The sequence below is a fragment of the Drosophila eugracilis genome, unplaced genomic scaffold, assembly GCF_018153835.1.
Source record: "Drosophila eugracilis isolate 14026-0451.02 unplaced genomic scaffold, ASM1815383v1 contig_367, whole genome shotgun sequence".
Lineage (NCBI taxonomy): Eukaryota > Metazoa > Arthropoda > Insecta > Diptera > Drosophilidae > Drosophila > Drosophila eugracilis.
In genome coordinates this window covers 1,531,162-1,550,635 of record NW_024573224.1, presented here as the reverse complement: position 1 = coordinate 1,550,635, position 19,474 = coordinate 1,531,162, and the positions used below count along the sequence as shown (strand labels likewise).

Genomic DNA, 19,474 nt, shown 5'->3' with positions numbered 1-19,474 from the left:
ACTACAGTGGCGCCTCCACATAAGATTTAGCCAGATGACAAACTATTCGTAGCCTCCTATTAATTCCGATGCCAAACTATAGCCCGCCACCTATTGCTTGAAATTAGCAACCAGCAAAAGTCCAAACACTTTCACACACTTCCACCAGAGGGAGCTGCTTACTTAGAACAGCTGATAACTTAAGAATTGTACAACACTAAATAGATGTTTAACAACACTTATCATTGTAAGTTCGTAATTTCTTGTTCAGCCAACAAAAACTTTGTTAAATAATGATGCAACACACTAAGCGCATGGTAAGTAAATTAATAAAACTGTAAACAACAATTTAAAGATCAATCCTTTGTGCAACTTAGCTGACTCCTTTGATGGGCAGCCTGCGAAATTTGCCGGCACGCGGTGCTACAACCACGACGGCTGCGGCGCCCGCCAAAATTGAAAAAAGTGAGTAGTTTACTGTTTTTGCTATGAAATTACATTAATATTCGGCTAAATAAATACAGCGGTTAACACGGTCACCATATTGGGAAGAGTTGGAGCCGATCCGCAGCTGCGTGGATCCCAGGAGCATCCCGTGGTAACCTTTTCCGTCGCTACACACACAAACTACAAGTGAGTACGCGAACGCATTAGTGTGTGTGTTGCGGCACAGCATGTGTTCGCAGTTGAACTTGAATTTGAATTCCCAAATCTCAAAGGAGGCAATACAGTCGCGGTCGTGTATGTACATGTGTTACATATAGATTTTTACTTTGCTACTTAAAACGATCCTGATCGCCGCAAAGAAAAAATGAAAGAAAATTAAAATTAAAATAATGTTTTGCTATTGAGGCCATGAAAATCACATATTAAATATTTCCTTTTACAGATACGAGAATGGCGACTGGGCTCAGCGCACCGACTGGCATCGCGTTGTGGTGTTTAAACCCAATCTGCGGGACACAGTGCTGGAATACCTGAAGAAGGGACAGCGCACCATGGTGCAGGGCAAGATTACCTACGGAGAGATTACCGACCAGCAGGGCAATCAAAAGACCAGTACCAGCATCATAGCCGATGATGTGCTATTCTTCCGAGATGCCAACAATTAGGATTTAAGACAAAAAGACCAAACCTAATCTTAAGCACAAAAGTTGAACTTGCAGCATTGTAAGCATTTATGGATATATATTATGTTATCAGTTTTTGGATTACATGCTTAGTTATATCTCAAGTTTGTCTTTATATATTACCTCAAATTATTATTTTTGCAGGAGCATTAATCAATGGAATTGATGGCTTCTGGCTTCAGAGTAAGCTGCTCATACGCATTCTGAACTTTCGAAGCCTGGCTCTGCAAATTCTCAATCTGCTTCTCAAGGCACTCCAGGGTGCTAGTGTGGTAATCGATGAGCTGGGAGATCTGTAAATGCATTTTTTTTTAAGCTGTTTAAAGTTTTAATGAACATTTTCTTACCATATTTCCCGGAGGTTGTCTCGTCTGGGCCTGATTGTTGAACATCTCGATCTCCTCCCTTATTTGGTTGCACTGAGCATCGGTTTTTTCTGTAGACATTAGCAAACCCAACAAATCCACATAGGTGGCTCGTGCCAAAGGATACTTTCGGCCAGCTCCGTATTCAGATCTCGGACATCTCTCCTCCAATTCAGTAATTGCCTTTTCTGCCTCGATCAAGTTCGTCTCGTTCTCATTCAGTTCGATTTCTATCTTAACCATAGATCCATTTATCGATTTTAGGACTTCATCCATTGAGGTTAGCTGGTGGTTTAGTTAGAGATATTATCTATGTGTTTTAAGTATTTAATTTTTTTTACATTTTTGGCATTTTCCACGCACTCTTGCTCCTGCTCTTTGATGAACTGCATCTTGTTATTAAATTCCGACTCCAGCTCAAGGGTGTCCCGCATTAAAATATCAGATAGCATATCCAAATGCATGAAGAACGACGGATCTGAAAAGTTTGGCTCACACATAATTTTTAAATTAAAAGCTTTTTTATTTTGTAACTATAGTTCGATGTTTAATTTTGTCTATAAAGAGTTGTAGGATAAACCAAAGCTTGCTTAGAATTTAGTTTTCTGTTAAGATTCAAAGACTTAAGTAGAAATTATATCAGAAAATGGTTATGAACTATTACCGATTAGATTAGTTTTACCTTTAAGGTTAATAAGGAAGGAAAAAGTAAGGTTTGCCTACTATTTAATAACATCTAAGAGAGGGAGTACAATTTCTAAGCTTTGACATTTACCTAAGCAAATAAGAAGAGACTCGAAAACATACCATCCACCATAAACTTTGCTTTTTTGCCTACCAATATTGGAGACCCACTCAAAACCCGCGATCCACATGCTCTCTTCACATATAAGCTTGGAGCGACCTTATCGCCATTTACCACCATGTGTGTGGCCATTCGACTATATTTTCTCGCCGAGCGGGACTGTTCGCAGTTAGTATTTGCCAGTTCAAATGCTGCCGGCGGTCGGAAGAGTTGATAGCTGATCGAGCGCTCCCGTTCGCGGTTTATTTCATTCGAGAGCACGTTGCCAGTCCCGGATTCTTCTTCCATCTTTACGACAACCCACAACAATCAGTAGTTTTCTGCCCATGCTTGATCCACTTCTGCGGAAGATGACGACTTGCTGAATCGGCTTAACATCACAATAACTACCATATAAATCCATCCTCGAATAACGTTTCCGATTAAACTACAAATATGGCTGTGGATTATGTGCTGGAGGACCTGATGGGGAAACTAGGTGAGTGGTATGGGAATTGGGAGCGAAGACTTTTGAGAGGTCAGCTGTTACGTTGCCAGGCGTCTCCATCCCAATGCTGATAAGACCCTCAGTGTACAAGGCTTATCATTTTGAGAGCTCTTATCTGGTCGTTGCAAGCTGCCATGGATAATATTTGATTTCACCGGCAAAACTTGGTTTATCGCCACCGTTCTGTTCTGCATTCAAATTTCATAATTAATTTTGATGGCATTTCGTTTCTAATCTCCCCCTAATCTATCCGTCTGTCAAGTGATCAAAAGAAGCCGACGTTTAATACGGTTTTAATTGCAACTATTTTTAATTTTTTGTTTTCGCACTATTTCTAATTTAATAAATCCTCAAGGCCGAGCCAAGTGACAGACATCTATGACAGCTTGATAGAGACTATATAGCATATATATATATATGTACGATTAAGTGTGGGCCACGTTCTGAGGCTGCCCAGACACTTGTTGAGCCTTCTTGGCTTTAGCACAGTGACGCTAAAATGAGTGTGCGGCTAACAAGCAAATATAAATGGCTTAAAAGGGGCCAAACGTCTGCTGAGCTTTTGTCACAAGACTCTATGAAATGGGCTTGTCATAAAGATCTTGGGATCTTTACGTACGGATATCTGGTTTATTTTCTGTTAATTTATTGTATACTATAATTGTTAGGCTTAAACATTGCAGTTAGCTTGTGAGAGAGTTAAAAATAAGCCTGTTTATCTGCATTATGCAAAACAGTTAGTAACAATTGTGGGAAAACTCGTACAGTGGAAGCTCGTTGGGAGTACTATTTTCCCAGAAGAAGCTATAATCTAGAAAGTGACAAAGATTTCGAAGTAAGAGCATATCTATGTCAAAGGGCTAGCAATAAATTTAAATTTATTAGAATTTCTATAGTTTTTTTTTACAAACTTTTACTTATAAAGGTGACGAATGGAAACTGGTTTCTTACTTAGCAGCCTCTAAGAAAGTGACAGGAGACAGAGCAAGGGAGTAATAATCGCATTAGTGACTTTTTTAATCGTTATATATTCGCATACATTTGTATCTGTGAAATGCAAAAAACTCGAAACTGGTTTGTTCAGATTCAACAAACTGTATAGCAAGCCCACTCAGCCCTCGTAAACTCATAACTCTCATTCATGTGTATTTATTTTGTTGAAGGCCTCTTTGGCGGGCAGGTAGCTCTAATTACTTCGAATTTGGAGGCGTGTTACAGTGCTGAATTCGTGATTTTCTGGCCATAAGAAGGTTACCACAAAAGCCAGCAACTTACAATGACTTTGAGACTGCTTCCACATGTGCTAAGTACGAGACTCAGAACAAAACTGAAACGGCCTTCAGTTGTTTTGAAAGTGAGGGAAGTGAAAATGTTAAAGAACAAAAAAAAAGGTAGACTAGTTAGTCATAAACTAGTAGTGGAGAATACTGATCTACCTCACTGCAAATTAAACAAGTTTTTTTAAGAACAAACTTCCAGTTTGTTAATATTAAAAATAATTATACCCCAAACTTATTAATGAAAATAGACATCATTAGCGTTGTTTTGTAATATTCCATTACCTTATCAATCCCACTTATCTCCTATATTCCTCGCAACGTAAACAGCACTCTAAACCTGCCCTAAATTAATTTTAATACATCATTATAGCCGACTAATAAGAGTACCACAAACATTAAATGAGCCAAAAACAAATGTCCTAATCAAGGGCCACTTGGCAACAGAAATAAGGCTAATGCTTATATTGGCCAGATGTAATAAATCCGACCCGTGACAATATATAATATATGATACATCATTTAGTGGCCTCTGATAATCCGCTATGATTTCCACAACCATATTTACTATTCCAAGTTATCATGATTTTTTTCTGCCTTATCGATGGCCAAGTTTGTGGACAACTATACGCTGATTATGTCTATTGGGGGCGTAATTGAATTTAATTAAAAATTGTGTGAAATTTTAAAATTGAGATTAATTAAGTCATGCCCCTCTGGTTTTTGGCATAATGTTACACGCTCGATGACATAATTTCTTACACTTCACGTAATCGTTATTAATTATAAAAAATTGAAAATTCTCAGACGGTTTAGTCACGAGTCTATCAAGATCGTAAACTAACGTAACGTATTGTGGGGTGAACGTAACTTTCTATATGATGACAAAAGTTTTGCTTAAACGATCAATAAACGTAACCCACAAATCAATTGAAACGGCTGATTGAACATTGGACCGTTCAAGTGTCAAATTCTCGTATCTAGTCCATGTCGATAGAAATTTACACAGCCCCGTGGCCTCTATCGATGCGATCGTTCTGCGAGACCCGAGTTCAGCCCAGTCCAGCCATGTCATAATCGATTCCAATGCATTCCTTCCCAGACATTGCAAGTCTCCCTCCATGGAGCATACAAGCATAGGACTAAACCAAACCAAACCAAACTGTGAGCAAATATTTGACGGGCCAAGCGAATGCGCTTCAATTGAAATCGAATTGAATAAATTCCACTTGATTTAATTGCAAAGCCTTTGGAGTGACGACAATGCCAGCCAGCGACACCCATAAAAAGTTCCCATCTACATAAAAGTCGGGTGTTTCTTCAGGTTTCATCTATCACACGAGCTTTTATCGCTGTTACGTGGTATTTGTTTTAATGATTTTATAGTTTTTGAGTATACAAATGCCTTTTAAATAGGTAATTCTATAACATTTAATAAATTTGTATATTTTCTGGCAAAAACAGAAACGATTTTTCTAAGAAAAACTTATCAATTGCCCTAAAGACGTCTTTAGATTTCTCTAATGGCTGATGATAGTTTTCGTTTTGTTTTTAACTAGTAGCTATAAAATGGGTGATCCATACTACAGACACCACTATAGATAATCACTATCTCTCCAGCTGTCTTTGGAATATATTTCTGACCTATCCCAACCAATTAATAATTGTCTTATCTCCTTTATTCAGGGGAATTTGGAAAGTACCAGTTCCTGCAGTTCTTCCTGCATGTCCTTTCCGCCTTGACCGCTGGCATGCACATGCTATCACTGGTCACAGTGGCCGCCGTACCCGAGCACCGATGCTTCATCGAGGGTCTGGACAACAGCAGCTTGTCAGTGACCCCATGGAACTCAAGCGCTATCTTAGCTGCCATTCCACTAAAGCCCAGTGGAGAGCTAGAATCCTGCATTATGTTTGATCCTGCTAACCTAGGATCTAATACCACAGTTCCCTGTACAAGTTATGTATACGACACGACGTACTACAAAACATCCCGCACCATTGACTGGAATTTTGTTTGTGATCGCCGCTGGATGGGGGCCATTGTACAGACCGTGTTCATGCTGGGCGTGTTTACCGGGGCCGTCACCCTTGGCGGACTGGCCGATAAAGTAGGTCGAAAGACCGTATTTTGCTGGTCGGCTCTGTTCCAACTGATCATCGGCGTGGGTGTGGCCTTCATTCCCGAATACTTTTCATTTATGGTGGCCCGCTATCTGTTGGGCATTGTTGGATCAGCGGGTGCCTACATCTGCGGTTTTGTGCTGACCATGGAGCTGGTGGGACCAAGTAAACGAACTGTGTGTGGTATTACCTTCCAGGTGAGGAAGCTATCAAGATATGACACCTTGATTTTACAGATCAGTGATATCTCATTAAATTTTCATCTCTGATCTCCGCTTAGCATTTAATCTCATTTATTTTCCTAAACTTATAATATCCGATCTTCTTTAGGCTGTCTTCGCTGGTGGCATCATGTTGGTGGCCGGATGGGGAGCACTAATCCATGACCGCCAATGGCTGCAGGTGATCTATGGACTGCACGGCTGCCTTTTCTTGGGCCACTGGTGGTGGATGGATGAATCTCCGCGCTGGCTGTGGATGCAGGGACGTGCAGCCGAGGCTGTAGACATTGTGGCCAAGGGTCTGAGGATCAACGGATCTGGAATTCCAGTGGATAAGGAGTACTATGTCCAGAAGGCCAAGCAACAGGCAGCGGCCGAGGAGAAGACCAGTGCCGGCTTAGGCGATCTTTTCCGCACACCTAACCTGCGGATGAAGACCCTCAACGTGTGCCTTTGCTGGTTCGCCAATTCCCTGGTTTACTACGGACTTTCGCTGAGTGCCGGCAAGCTGTACGGAAATCCTTATCTGATCTTGTTTATCTTGGGCCTGGTGGAGTTCCCCAGTTATATAACCATTGTATTTGTACTGGATCGCTTGGGTCGTCGATCGATTACCTCCACGCTGATGTTGGGAGGGGGTCTGTGTTGCATTATTGCTGCCTACATTGCCCAAGGAAGCACTACGTCCACGGCGGTGGTAATGGCAGGAAAACTGCTCATTGCCGGATCCTTTGCCGTGATCTACAACTACTCGGCAGAACTCTTTCCCACTGTGGTGAGAAACTCAGCCATGGGATTGGGATCGATGTGTGCCCGTTTGTCTGGAGCCCTTACCCCACTCATCACTTTGCTGGACTCATTTGACCCCAAGATTCCCGCTGTACTCTTTGGTGTAGTGGCATTAATCTCAGGTTTTTGGGTAATGTTCCTGCCGGAGACAATGAATCAGCCAATGCCCGAGTCCATTGAAGATGGAGAGAACTTTGGAAAGGGCGATACTTGGTTTAGCCAGTGCGCTGGTCGCAAGAAGCGTCAGAATAGCGTCTATCCCGACGACCCCGAGCAGATGGTGCCGCTCAAGAATATCGAGAGCAAGTAATATCAAGCCAAAGACGATTGTGCGAAAGTTCCAAATCCAGTTCAAAGTCCCTTGTTACCCTGTTTTTTTCTTGTTAAGAATTCTACTCTTCTGCCTAGTAGTATAAGTTTTAAGTTTTCACTATCCATGCCAAGTGAATAAAAATATTCAGCAGAATTGGAAAATCTACAATGTGTGGATTTAACTATTGCTGTGTGTCCCTAAGTTGTTTGTAAATTGTATTGTATTTGTTTTAGATGGTCAAAAATAAATCTTAAAGTCACTTAAGTTCTTAAGCAGTCGATTGATTTGAAAATCGTTGCCTACTTTTAGGCTGAGCGCTGTTATTAGTGGATGGCGCTTATAAAGACCCGAAAGTGTAGATTTTTGAACTGCTTTTAAATTAAGGTAATTTGGCACATGCTCTATGGTGGCTCCTTTAAACATCAACAAAATGTTTACCAAAAACTTTTCCCCAATTAAAGTTTATTCGGCGAACCAACCACCCAGCCAATTTGAGTTTATCTGGCCTTGGGAAAGTTTTCAGTAATTTCCACTCAATTGCACTATCGAATTGCCAGTTGTCGACAGGGATTTCCAATGTCAAATCCATAACCCATAGTTGCCCTTTTACCCAACCCACTGCACCAGCCGTCAATTAAAGTTTGTTCAAAGAGTTTTTGTTTCGGTTTTTCGGTTTTTGTTTAGTTTTTGGTATTTCTTCCTTTTGTTATGCTTTGTTTGGTACATTTGAGAACATTCATTTCGAATTTGAATATATTTTCAATTTAAATTTTAACTACACGTAGGCATATAGATTTATATACGTATGCATGTACGATTGATATCTGATACGATATCGTTTACACCATATTTCGCTGGCTTAGAATTACATTAACATTTACATAGATATAGTAGCTTTATATCTGGGATTTCGGATCGCGGTTCTCGGTAGCAACTTCTCTCAACACGATCTCCCGTCGAAGGTACACAGAGATAGAGATATTTGTTAGCAGGTAGTCGCAATGGCTTAACATCAATATTCTTAAACATATAGACACACTCAAATCGAGAGATAAACACATCTAGATGCTGGTTTTGCTAGCCAAAGAACTTGTATCAGAAGCCAATTAAGGTAAATGCTACACTTCAAGAACGGAGGGATGGGAAAGTATGTCGGGCTTTAGGGGGCGGGAGTTCGAGTGCCTAGTAATACAAACATACGAACGTAGCTAAATATATGTATGTGTAAATTAATCACAATTGAATCGGAAATTATTTACAAAAAATACTCAATCTAAGACCCAACCATCCGCAGAGCATGAGTCCCAACCCGTTGTCCGGTTCGTTTTGGTTTTACAACTCAAGTTGTTTTCTTCAGTTTCGTCTCCAAATCTTATGATTATGCCCTTTCCGGGCATTTTGTCTGGACAATTGGCGCCTTGACCTGGAGACCTGGCCCAGTCTCCGCCAGCATGGCCGTATGTACGATAATTGCCGGCTGGTCCTCGCTCTGTGGATGAAGCTCGTGTGATTCGCCAGGCGTAAGGCTGGCCAGGGCAGCCAACAGGTCATGGTTGACCAGTGGCTCACCCTCCTCGCGCGGCTCCCATCCGGCTGGCGGTGAGGCTGGTGGCGAGATGAGGAACTGTTTGACCGGTGCCGGTGGCTGCAGATTCTTGTTGCTGACCGGTGTCACAGGCTGGGCGAAGTAGCAAGTGATCACCGTTTTCTTGTTAAACTCGTACTGATGTAGCTTGATTCTCGCATTAGCCGCTGCAATCGCATTGTCATAGTTCACCCGTAGCCGGCGGAAACTTCGCAGCCACTGGAAAGTTGCCGATTCACTGAACGTCCGGAACAGCTCCTCCATGGCATGCTTTAGCTCTGGATTGGTAAACACCTCTGAATGGATGTTGGTCACAATAATCGAGGTGGGTAGATCGTCAAATGAGTCCGCATCCACCTCCGGCTCTGTGTCGCTATCCACATCCCCCTCCTTCGGCAACGATGGATGTTGATTGGGCAGACCGTCGGCGGCATTGATGAAGATGTCCTGATCCGGCGACAACTTATCTATGCTCCCGCCTCCGCTGCTATTTTGCGTTGACTTCAGTTTGTTCTTGCTTTTGCCGTTGGCGCTGTTGTTGTTATTGTGATTGCCACGTGGAGTTGTCGGGGTGGCTTCGTTAGCCTCGTCAGCTGCTCCAGGGGCATCAGGAGTGGCCGGATCAGGTGCATCAACGGACGCATTATTGTTGGACTTCGCCGAGTCGGACATGGTTGGCTGGAAGAGAACATCAAAACATGTTATAACATTTTACGTCAAGGATTTTTGCAAAAGCGTAAAAAACTAATAGAAAACCTGACCTTCATTAAACCATTTTTTATTAGAGCAAGTTTAAGCAACACTATTGTTAAGCTGACCTTTCATGCTGCTAAAGTTCACCTAACATAATCCCTATTTGTATTTATTATTAGAACAAAATAAATGAATATTCGAATAAAACTAATTGAAGACAATTAGCATACTTTTTAGGGCCAATTCTGGTGGGAAAGCCAACAGCTGTTTTAAATAATTATTTTTGTGAAAAGCATTACTGTTATATTTATAAACATACGGCCTTTAATTATAGCCCCAAAAGCAATGACTTTACAGTAATTGGATTCAACAAGTCGGTGACATTTTCCATAAATAGAACTGTCAGTTTGCTAACCTTCAACCCCAAAAACATTTCTAAAAAATTGGTAAACAACGCTTGCAAATTAATTCTACACACAGGCCGAGGGTGTTGGGTAAACAACGGGTTTTTTGTTATTTACGTAATACATTTGTTACAAATTTCAAGCGCCATGCTATGGCAATAAAAATTGCTTACTCCTTCCACGAAACCCTCAGACCCTTTCCGAGCAATTACAAGACCAAAAAACTACAGACGTGTCTGAGTTTGGAAACGGAATATGGTGGGTTGGTATAAGGAACTAAGGACAAGGCGAGGACTTAAGTATCGACACGTGAAGCCAATCAATAGGTCTATATCAAGTAGTGGGAGTCCCTAAGGGGATCCGATGGTGACGCACTGTTGATTCACAACTGCTCTTGATTTTATTGTTATGCCACAGAACTTATAGAGGAGGGCAAAACGCCGCCAGACGTGTGATTAATAGTGGCGAATTCTGTTTTTTTTTTTTTTGGTGAATGAATGAATGAATGAGTTAGGAACTGGCGGTGGCGCCGCGATTCTGGCGTCAGAACAAGATTGGTGACGTGTGTCTGCTTTCGCACCTGTGTGACCGTCATGAAGCCTGCCTACCATTCCCCCTCTAAAAACCCAAAAGGGAAACTCTTCGTGTGTTTCATTATAATAACTGGCAGGGCTGTAGCTCTGGATGGCTGCCCATTTGTATGCTATAAAAATAGCATTTCTCTTAGTGTTTTATTGTGAGCAATGAATCAGCAATATGCAGTGAGTTAATTATACGCCATTTACTCCCAGGGAGCGAGCTATTTTAGCCAAATGCAAATGGCTCTTTGCGCCAGCCTGGGTAAGTAAACAAAATTGGCTTAGTTTTTGGGTAAGAAATTGCCAAAAAAGTTTTTATGAGCCTGAGTTTTTAAGGTTTTGGCTGGCAGTTTTGCTTTGTATTCGTTAATTAATACTTTTGGGCATAAATTAAAACCCCGTTTGCCAGAGCATTTTATGGATTTTAATTGGATTTTGGATTTTATTGTCATAATTGAGATAGATGAGAGACATTGCTTAAACTTATTATTTATTCTGATTTTAATTATGGAAATTCTTTAAGCACTTATTAATAAAAGCATGAAGGTTAAAGTAGTTAAGGTAAAGGGAATTGCCATCATTTAAATGCTCATATAAATACAACTTTAATCTGAACTAAGTAATTAGAATTAATCTCTAGATCTTCATCTATTTTAAGCACGCAATTAAACGCTTCTTTTCATAAATAGAATTGCTTTTTAATTTAATTAAATTGCAACACCCCATTTGGTGATAAGCCATCTAACTTATGCACTCCAAAAAATGAATAAACACTTGATGGGGATGACAAGGCCAAGTGCTGGTGTTTTAAAGCCAGCCAGACGCTACCAGAGGAACCTCGTTTTCCAACGAATACTCCTGACTGAGAAGGTTTGTTTAGAGCTTTCACTTTCCTTTTTATAGCCACTTTTTCTGTTGACTTTCACCTCAACGCAGCCAAGCAGAGCAACAACAATAACGGCTAACAACAAACCGTAGCTAACAATAAAAACAAAGGCCAAAAAAAGGAACCCAACGACGAGTTGATCTATTTCCGGATGATTGATTTCCTTGAAAGGACACACCCACACAATTGTTACTTGTGTGCTTCCAGCGGAAGTGAAGATGGTTTTTCTTTCTTTTTTTTCCCCCCAATCCTGGGAAATGGGTGAATAAAAAGTCGTTCATGACGTGTGTACTTTTTGTTTTGCTAAAGAAGGCACGCTTGATCCCTATCTAAGGAGCTGGAGGAGAACGATGATAACTGCAAGTCAGCATAAATGAGCTGCTGGCATGCAAATCGTGTTGTTCCTATTGTGACGTCATTGTTCCTGCACGCAATCCATGAAAGAAACGTAGGCCGAAAGCGCACTTTAAACTAGACAAAAGTACCTCTCAGCCCCGCCCACTTTTCGGGAAGGCGGTACCGTGGTTTCGACATGATGATGAATTGCCTGCCGGTCGTTAGCCAACGACCTTCACTCATTCATAATTGCTGTCATCATTATATCAAGTGGTCGACGCCACCCCCCAACCTGCTCTCTAGGCATCCATCCATATCTATATACGTATCCATTCATTCGCCAATCCATCCATCTATCCATCTATCCTCCTCTGCTCATTCCGCCCTGAGAGACTTTAGAGATTTTTACCCATAAGTAGCCTGTACGTAAGCCACCACAAAGACACGCAAAAGCTCTTTAAATCATTCGAGACGGCTACATCGGGCAACTCAAAAAAAAAAGCCCTAGACAATAGAATATAAATAAAGTTATTAAAGATATACATAAGTGTAAAAGGAGCTCATTATAATTTAAAATGTTAATCAAGAAGAAGATTCCACTATCCAAAAAGTTATACAGAAACTACATTGTTAAAGAATATTAAATTAAATCACATTAACATTAAACTACATTAAATGAACCTTAACCTTCAATCAATGGCTGCCACTTTTACATTTCTCTTCTCAAATCCTTTAAGCTCTTTAGTTTTTAAATTGTAATTTAATTTAAACTTTTCTCCCCCACTTAAAATTGATCGATTTGATGGTTGCGAATACGAATGTGTGAGTAAATTGTGGCCTTATTTACATTATCGTCTCGATTTCGTGACAAAAGGCAAATCCAACGAGTGGCTTTTCCGCTCAGTACTACAGCTGGTGTCTGCCGATGCAGTTGCAGTTGCAATTTCAGTTTACCCTATTTCAATGCAAAGGCAAATAACATTTCTAGGGGGTAAGATTAATTTGATTTTCTGTTGAAATTTTAAACTTTCCCTCTGCAAATTCCTCAGTCTCAGTCAGATATTTGCCATTGATATATCCACGTATATATAAATCTTGGAATTTAATTAAATTGTTTTTGGTCTTTTTTTGCTGAGCTGAAAACGCGTGGTTGTGTTATTATTACAGCTCCTTGCGGTTGCTGTGCAGGCTTTGCTGCTCATATTTGCTGCCTGCAAGTGTCGGCTTCGTTTGCCACATGTCACATGTTGCTGCAACCGGAATCCTTTCAAGGCAAACGTAAAAGGTCAGGCGGTCAGGTATGGTCTCTGGTCGTCGTTAGGCGGGTATTTTATCACGACTTTTGCGGCTGTGAAAGGTTTACAAGGGCATACGAAACGTGTGCGAAACTTAAACCATTCCTGGAAGCTCTGTCAACGAAATTAATTGAATCCTAATTAGTTTCAAAACTTTCCTTTGTTCACCTTTCACTATCTGCTCATTTCATTCATCGGCATAAAGTTTTCCACATATGCTGAATCTTAGAAATTTAAATACCACTGCACCTGAAAGTATGCTACGCTTCTAAGCCACACACATACTACTACATACATATGTAGAAATAGATGGCCCCCTCTGTAATTGAGATCCACGAAACCAAACCAAACTCGGCGTTCACGGCTGCTGTGGTTGGATAATTACTGCCAAAGGTGAAACGTTCACCGAAAGCTTACCTAGCATGGGCGGTTTTGCGTGGGTGTGGCACAACCTGGTGGGCAGATGGGTGGTTGATGGGCGAGACGGAACAAATACAGCTGATTGGCAGGACATTGATTGGTCCCATGCACCACATGTGTGTAAAATGCAAAATGGCTTAGCTTTGGACTGCAAATCAGCAGGAATTGTGTTTAGTGAAGACACAGCGTGACATAATTATAAATCTAGCATCAGAAATAGTGTAAGGATCAAAGGAAATACCCTTTTTCTGGAATAAAAACAAATATTTATCAGTATTTGTAAGGAAGTAAATTAAAGTCAAGTCAAGTTATTTAAAATAATCATTCATGGTATGGCATTAATCAAAGATATATTTACAATTCCTAGTAAATTTATCAATACATGGCCTATTTATTCAAAACATAAAACAAATTCTTAGGAAACGGCTCTTAGAACAACCAATTACTCCTACTCAAAACAGCCATAACTCAATATATAGATTAATTATGCCCAAAAGTTGCCATTTTCATTTTCTTTTCCAAATAAACTTCCATTTGGCTTTCCACTGCCCATCCGAGCTGTACTTTCCCAATGTTCTGACTAATTCAATAGGGAAACTCTATAGGTTTGTGTTTTGTGGACTCATTAAACGTAATCCCCCTTATCCATGGGGCAGCAGCAGCAGACCGCCACCCATCAGGCAGTCACAAGGGGCATCCATGATAACAACTGGCTTTTGTTGATACTGAAACCTTTGTAAGCCGCACACAGTTAGCGCACAGCATCCGAGGGGAAATTACTGAATTAGTGAATTTGCTGGATTTACCTTTGGCATTGCATGACAATATCAGGTTTTCGTAATTACCCGACACTTCCAGGCATGAACTGTTAATTAAATCATTTACACACCAATAACTCCCACCGCACTGCAATAGGTTTGTAAACAAATTTGCACCAAGTAAATATGAGAAATGATTTTTCTTTCGGGTGGCACTAGCCAAATGCCTGGCATTTCCACTGACCTTCAATTGAAATTGTAAATTCTGATGTGGTGTGGGTCGCACATATATACATATACATATAGTATATACACCCGTCAAAGGTCACCACCTCCCACCCACTACTTTTACAAATTGGATTGTTATCACTCAAAGTCCTTGGACGATTCCGAGGAGTTTTCATTTGCCTCAAACCGATTCGACCAGCCCCTTTGTTGTCGCCTGTCACTCGCAACTGTGCGACTCCATGTGTGTATGGGTGTGTGTGTTTGCATCTGTGGGTTTCTCTGTCTTGTCAGAACTTTGACACGAAAATAGTTGGGCCAACTTGGCTATGCAAAAGCGATTTATATTAAGAGCCCAGCCATTTCCAGCACGTGCTGTCGAAATTCGGTGATTTGGTTGAGGGGGCAGTAGGAGATTACCGAAAAGTTCACATTGCCTTTGCTCTTAGCAAAAAGATCAATATTTCCACAGGCAGTAAAAGTTTTAAATTTTAGTAAGCCAATGTTATCAGTAGCAGTTCAAGGTTGAGGTTAACCGGTTGAAACCCGCTGGTTATCGTAAATCATGGCCAACGGTAGTCCCCTCGATTCGGTTCTTATCGCCCCAAGAGCAAGTCCCCCAAATGACGCATTTAATGAACGCATCGAAAAGATAACATTTGGCCATTGTTACTAACGTTAATTGAGACGTTTACAGCCCGCATATATGTACATATATAGACTCATATGTAGATACCTCAAGTCAAGTGAGGCATATATAGTAGTCGATGTCAATCAGGCCGATGTGTTAAGTGAGTTAGGGGCACTTTTGCTGGGACGTGACGTCAGTGGAACTGCAGCTAGATCCAGTCAAACCAATTGACGAAAGAGCCCATGGCAGCGGTCTGTACTCAATTCATCAATTGGCAAGGCAAACCCCTGGGCAAAAAAAATAAAGGCAAATAACCAAGAAGAAAATACAAAACAATAGCAAACGCAAACAGAAATAGCATAAAATGGACAACAGACGCGACAACAGACCCCAATCGCAGGGGGTAAGCAACAAAAAACAGCAACAAAAAACAAAAAAAAAAAAAAAAGATGAGTTGCTTTTATTTTAAAATCGTTTCATTTATTTTGCGTCAGCAGCGCCTCTCAATGAGGAAACGCTGCGTATACATAATTTTCTGGGCAAATATACGCACTCCCATATCTGTCCGCCGTCGATTGCGGTGGCCAGTCGGTCTGTCCGTCTGTCCCGTCCCAATCAAAAGCACAGACGAGTGATCTTTCCTTGGCCTTTTGCAGGCTCTTAAAAACGGGTTGTTTTCGAGTGTTCATGGTAATCAGAATGTTTTCCAGAATTCTCATTCGCATTTTACCTTTATCACATACCAGTATTCACGAAAAAAGGAAATGTACTCAATGGTCTTTCTTGCATTACTTTATTTTTAGATTCAATCACAGCAATTGGGCTGATTATTTATGTACTGATAACACTTTGAAGGAAATAGTTAGCATCTGTTAGTTAATGGCATTTTTATTTGTCTTATCTTGAAAGATTTTGATGTTTAAATAGCTATTGGTAAGTTATTTCATTTAACTTGAGTCTTTCCTCACGGAATTAATCAGAACACTATTAAATATATCTACTATAAGTGGTTTAAACCAAATGAAAAAATATAACTAATTTATTTAGAAATATTAAATAATACCCAGTTATGCATGATTAAAAGCTAGCAACTAGAAAGTAAGAAACGATCAGGCAATTAAAAGTGTAATTAAACCAATTTTATTGTTAACATGATTCCATACAATAGCGTTCCAAGTCATTGTTGGGATAATGGGTTAATAACTAGCCACAAATTCTTGGCCATAACTATTAGGGCCTATCAGCTAATAGTTATTTCCCTGCTGTTTCTATATCATTCTCTAAATCTCCTTTAAATACGCTTTTGTTGCCCATGAAACGATGATTTGCCATTTTATACACAAGTATTAATTTGTCATGATTCTTTTGAGCGTGCACTTTATCTGAAAGACTGAACAGCTGGCTGGGAAATGGAATCCGGATTGGAAATGGCAAGTGAATCTGTCTTCGCCCGCAGACAAGTAGGAGCCCAGTGGGCATTCCGGGGATGAGACGGGAATCAGTATAGGTTTAAGGATTGGGGGCATTGGGGGAAAGGTCGCTATGCAAAGCCAAGGTCGAGATTTACAGGCAGGTCATTGTGTTGTATAGCTGCTGGCAATAAGAACGCCCACGCACACGCCCCTGTCAACTAGCCGGGTAAAAAATAGAATCAAATATATATATATCAGATATATATATATTGTATATATACATAGAACAGGAGCAGCTAGAGCAAAGCTCGTATTTTATTTGCATTTGTAAATTTATTGCTTTCGGTTACGTTTCGCCTCGCCATTTTCCAACTCGTTGTGCTGCTGCTTGGGGAATTTTCGGGAATTTGTTGGGATTGGGATTGGGTTTAAGGTTTGAAGCAGCCAGGGGCTTCTACTGTTGCTCAAAGCAATTAAAATTTCAAAAAAAAAAAAAAAAACGAAAAGAAAAAAGTTACCAAAGCAGCAGCAACAAAGCGACCGCAAGAGTGGCAACAAACCTCCTCAATCGCCCCGTGCCCATACTACATACGTCTTCATTTTTCAGCCAAGGAGGTGGAACGTTTAAAATTCAGCCAGCAGCCACAGAGCAAAAACTCCACGGACAGTGGGTGGAATTTAATTTCAGAAAACATATTACTTTATTGTTCACGGCTTTACCCACTTCTCGTTCGAACTCATCGGCTTTTTTTTTATTAAAGACTAAAAAGTTTGTGAAGAGTAAAAGGATTTTGTAGCTTGATATAGACTCTTTAGTCTTCAACGAATTCTGTCAACTTTTTAAACTTAAGTTACTTGAGAATAGTTTTCATGGAATAATAATTTTAGTAAAACTAAAAATCTAAGATATTTTGCCTTTATTAAGTAAAAACATATTTTCGAAAAAAAGTTTAAATTTCAACAAGACTTAATATAAGTTTAAACTAAACTATTTTGATGTGGTTAAAGCACCAACTGCTGTGCTTTTAACTTTATATTAGTAATTTTGACCACAGTGCCAGTGGTTGCAAAAGTATGCGATAACAATAACATCGTCCACTATGTGGTAGGTGTTGGGGTTACGGGCTGTCAGTCACGGTCATGGCTACAACCCCTCCAGACCCCAGCTCAGTTCCGCCCAGTCCGGCAAACAATGGCTGCGGACAGGACGAAGGAGGATGGCCAAGGATGAAGGAGGGAAATTCAATAACACACCCACGCAGCAGACCAGCAGGAACTGTGGCAACAACAGCTGCTGCTGCTTCTGCTGCAGGATCAACGAGGTAAGAGTGGATTCGAAGACTTAAAAACACGAGCAAACCAAAAACAACTAGACACGCCGATACTTTAATACTCTTTTTAGGGGGATTTTAAAATGCCTTGTTATCTTTATATGCGGGGTAATCACTATTTCTGGGTATTTTTCCTGGCTTAAGTTAATCTGTTTTTATGGAATTCATAAGCAGGGGGGTTTTGAGTAAAATCTTAATTCGTAAGACCAAAAAAAAATCACATTTGTTGGGTAGTAAATGGGATTTAAAGATATCTCAAGGGATGTTTTTTTGCAAATAAGACTACATTACGGACATATTAAAAAACCTTACGTTCTTTTTTCCCTTTTCAGAATATTTAAATTAAGTTTTACAATGAAAATGCTAAGAAATTTTGATGTACATAAGTTAAATATCAATATTTTCTAGTAATATCTCCTGGTAATATCACCCCTCCTAATGACCCCTTCTGCACGCCACTGCAAGGGTATAATATTTAGAACAACAAAAGCAGCGATGCATTATTATGGCGTGTGCATAAAAATGAGCAAATGGAAAGGGGTTCCTGCGGGGGAGGTTATGATAACCTTGTACTTCTTTTGATAAAAACAATTTGGTTATTTGTGTTGTTGCAGCGGCTTTCTCGTGAATGTTTATAAACAAATCGAGAGAGAGAGAGAGATAGAGTGAAGGCGACACAGGGCGGAGGGGCTGATGTTATAAAAAAAGGGGGTGACTTTTCGCAGACGTTGCGGCACCAACACAAACAAAGCCAACGGCAACACACAGCAACAATTTGCACGTAAAACTCAGCTGCCGCTGCTGCTGCTGCTGCTACGTTACATAAGAAAACTCTTGTAAAAAACTGCAAATCTCAATTCGGTATGCAAATGGACCGCATGTACTTACCGTTTTTAAAACTATTCAAAGGCCAAATTGCAATTCTTTTGTTGTATTGTATGCGCCAATAACAAATTGCCGTTCTCTCCGATCTCTCTTGTTTTTGTTGCTGACGCCGTTCGTCGACGATTCTGTTGTTGTTGCAATGCAAAATGCTTGAGGCAACTGGAATTTGCTAAGTGCACCGCTATTGTTGAATGTTATTTAGACGATTGTCATCCAATTGGAAGCTTCTAGTCTGCGTCATTCGTGGAGACACACTAATATTTTCGCTGGTTGTTTTATATAGTTTTGTTTAAATCACTTATATTTCACAATCATTGGAAAAAGTCTCGCATTCCGTTTAGGAACGTTCTCTGAACGATTTTTGTTGGTACAACACGCGAGGCACTCACGTCCGTTTTCAGCGAAATTGAAAAAATTTCTGACGTCGCTTTTATTTTGCTATGTATAAAAATAAGAGAGAGCCGGAGAGCGGGAGAATTTTAAATAGAGATGTTAGACTCTCAATACTAGCTTCGATTTTATAGTTTCGATTAATATCGATAGAA

General features: G+C 40.3%; 4 protein-coding genes across 5 annotated transcripts; 2 read left to right on the top strand and 2 right to left on the bottom strand.

The window, feature by feature from the left end:
- Positions 1 to 206: 206 nt before the first annotated feature.
- LOC108116402 (single-stranded DNA-binding protein, mitochondrial) lies at positions 207 to 1,213 on the top strand. Its single transcript, XM_017228273.1, has 4 exons — positions 207 to 296; positions 357 to 444; positions 504 to 612; positions 869 to 1,213. The coding sequence occupies exons 1-4, from the start codon at positions 273 to 275 to the stop codon at positions 1,089 to 1,091; spliced, it is 444 nt and encodes a 147-aa protein (XP_017083762.1). The 5' UTR covers positions 207 to 272; the 3' UTR covers positions 1,092 to 1,213.
- Positions 1,148 to 2,155, bottom strand: LOC108116400. The gene is made up of 3 exons (XM_017228270.1): positions 1,816 to 2,155; positions 1,457 to 1,759; positions 1,148 to 1,402 (listed from the first exon to the last, which is right to left on the bottom strand). Exons 1-3 carry the CDS (start codon positions 1,972 to 1,974, stop codon positions 1,259 to 1,261), a joined length of 606 nt encoding a protein of 201 aa, XP_017083759.1. The 5' UTR covers positions 1,975 to 2,155; the 3' UTR covers positions 1,148 to 1,258.
- Positions 2,156 to 2,649: 494 nt separating this feature from the next.
- On the top strand, positions 2,650 to 7,754 carry LOC108116397 (organic cation transporter protein). The gene is made up of 3 exons (XM_017228267.2): positions 2,650 to 2,757; positions 5,730 to 6,364; positions 6,498 to 7,754. The coding sequence occupies exons 1-3, from the start codon at positions 2,715 to 2,717 to the stop codon at positions 7,485 to 7,487; spliced, it is 1,668 nt and encodes a 555-aa protein (XP_017083756.1). The 5' UTR covers positions 2,650 to 2,714; the 3' UTR covers positions 7,488 to 7,754.
- A 471-nt stretch (positions 7,755 to 8,225) lies between these two features.
- On the bottom strand, positions 8,226 to 19,390 carry LOC108116399 (protein sarah). Of its 2 annotated transcripts, none has more exons than XM_017228269.2 (2): positions 18,933 to 19,390; positions 8,226 to 9,753 (listed from the first exon to the last, which is right to left on the bottom strand). In XM_017228269.2, the coding sequence occupies exon 2, from the start codon at positions 9,745 to 9,747 to the stop codon at positions 8,869 to 8,871; it is 879 nt and encodes a 292-aa protein (XP_017083758.1). In that variant the 5' UTR covers positions 9,748 to 9,753; positions 18,933 to 19,390; the 3' UTR covers positions 8,226 to 8,868. The 2 variants fall into 2 exon arrangements, with proteins under 2 accessions (XP_017083758.1, XP_041674589.1); XM_041818655.1 differs by lacking the exon at positions 18,933 to 19,390 and adding an exon at positions 13,685 to 13,703.
- Positions 19,391 to 19,474: the final 84 nt, after the last annotated feature.

Bases quoted from the DNA above. Each gene is read 5' to 3' on its own strand.
- LOC108116400 (XM_017228270.1), bottom strand. From the start codon at position 1,974: ATGTGTGAGCCAAACTTTTCAGATCCGTCGTTCTTCATGCATTTGGAT. The intron at 1,760-1,815 runs GTAAAAAAAATT...CTAAACCACCAG, and splicing joins GCGTGGAAAATGCCAAAAAT to CTAACCTCAATGGATGAAGT. The intron at 1,403-1,456 runs GTAAGAAAATGT...ATGCATTTACAG, and splicing joins GACAACCTCCGGGAAATATG to ATCTCCCAGCTCATCGATTA.
- LOC108116399 (XM_017228269.2), bottom strand. From the start codon at position 9,747: ATGTCCGACTCGGCGAAGTCCAACAATAATGCGTCCGTTGATGCACCT.
- LOC108116397 (XM_017228267.2), top strand. From the start codon at position 2,715: ATGGCTGTGGATTATGTGCTGGAGGACCTGATGGGGAAACTAG. The intron at 2,758-5,729 runs GTGAGTGGTATG...TCCTTTATTCAG, and splicing joins GGACCTGATGGGGAAACTAG to GGGAATTTGGAAAGTACCAG. The intron at 6,365-6,497 runs GTGAGGAAGCTA...GATCTTCTTTAG, and splicing joins TGTGTGGTATTACCTTCCAG to GCTGTCTTCGCTGGTGGCAT.
- LOC108116402 (XM_017228273.1), top strand. From the start codon at position 273: ATGATGCAACACACTAAGCGCATG. The intron at 445-503 runs GTGAGTAGTTTA...AAATAAATACAG, and splicing joins GCCCGCCAAAATTGAAAAAA to CGGTTAACACGGTCACCATA. The intron at 613-868 runs GTGAGTACGCGA...TTCCTTTTACAG, and splicing joins GCTACACACACAAACTACAA to ATACGAGAATGGCGACTGGG.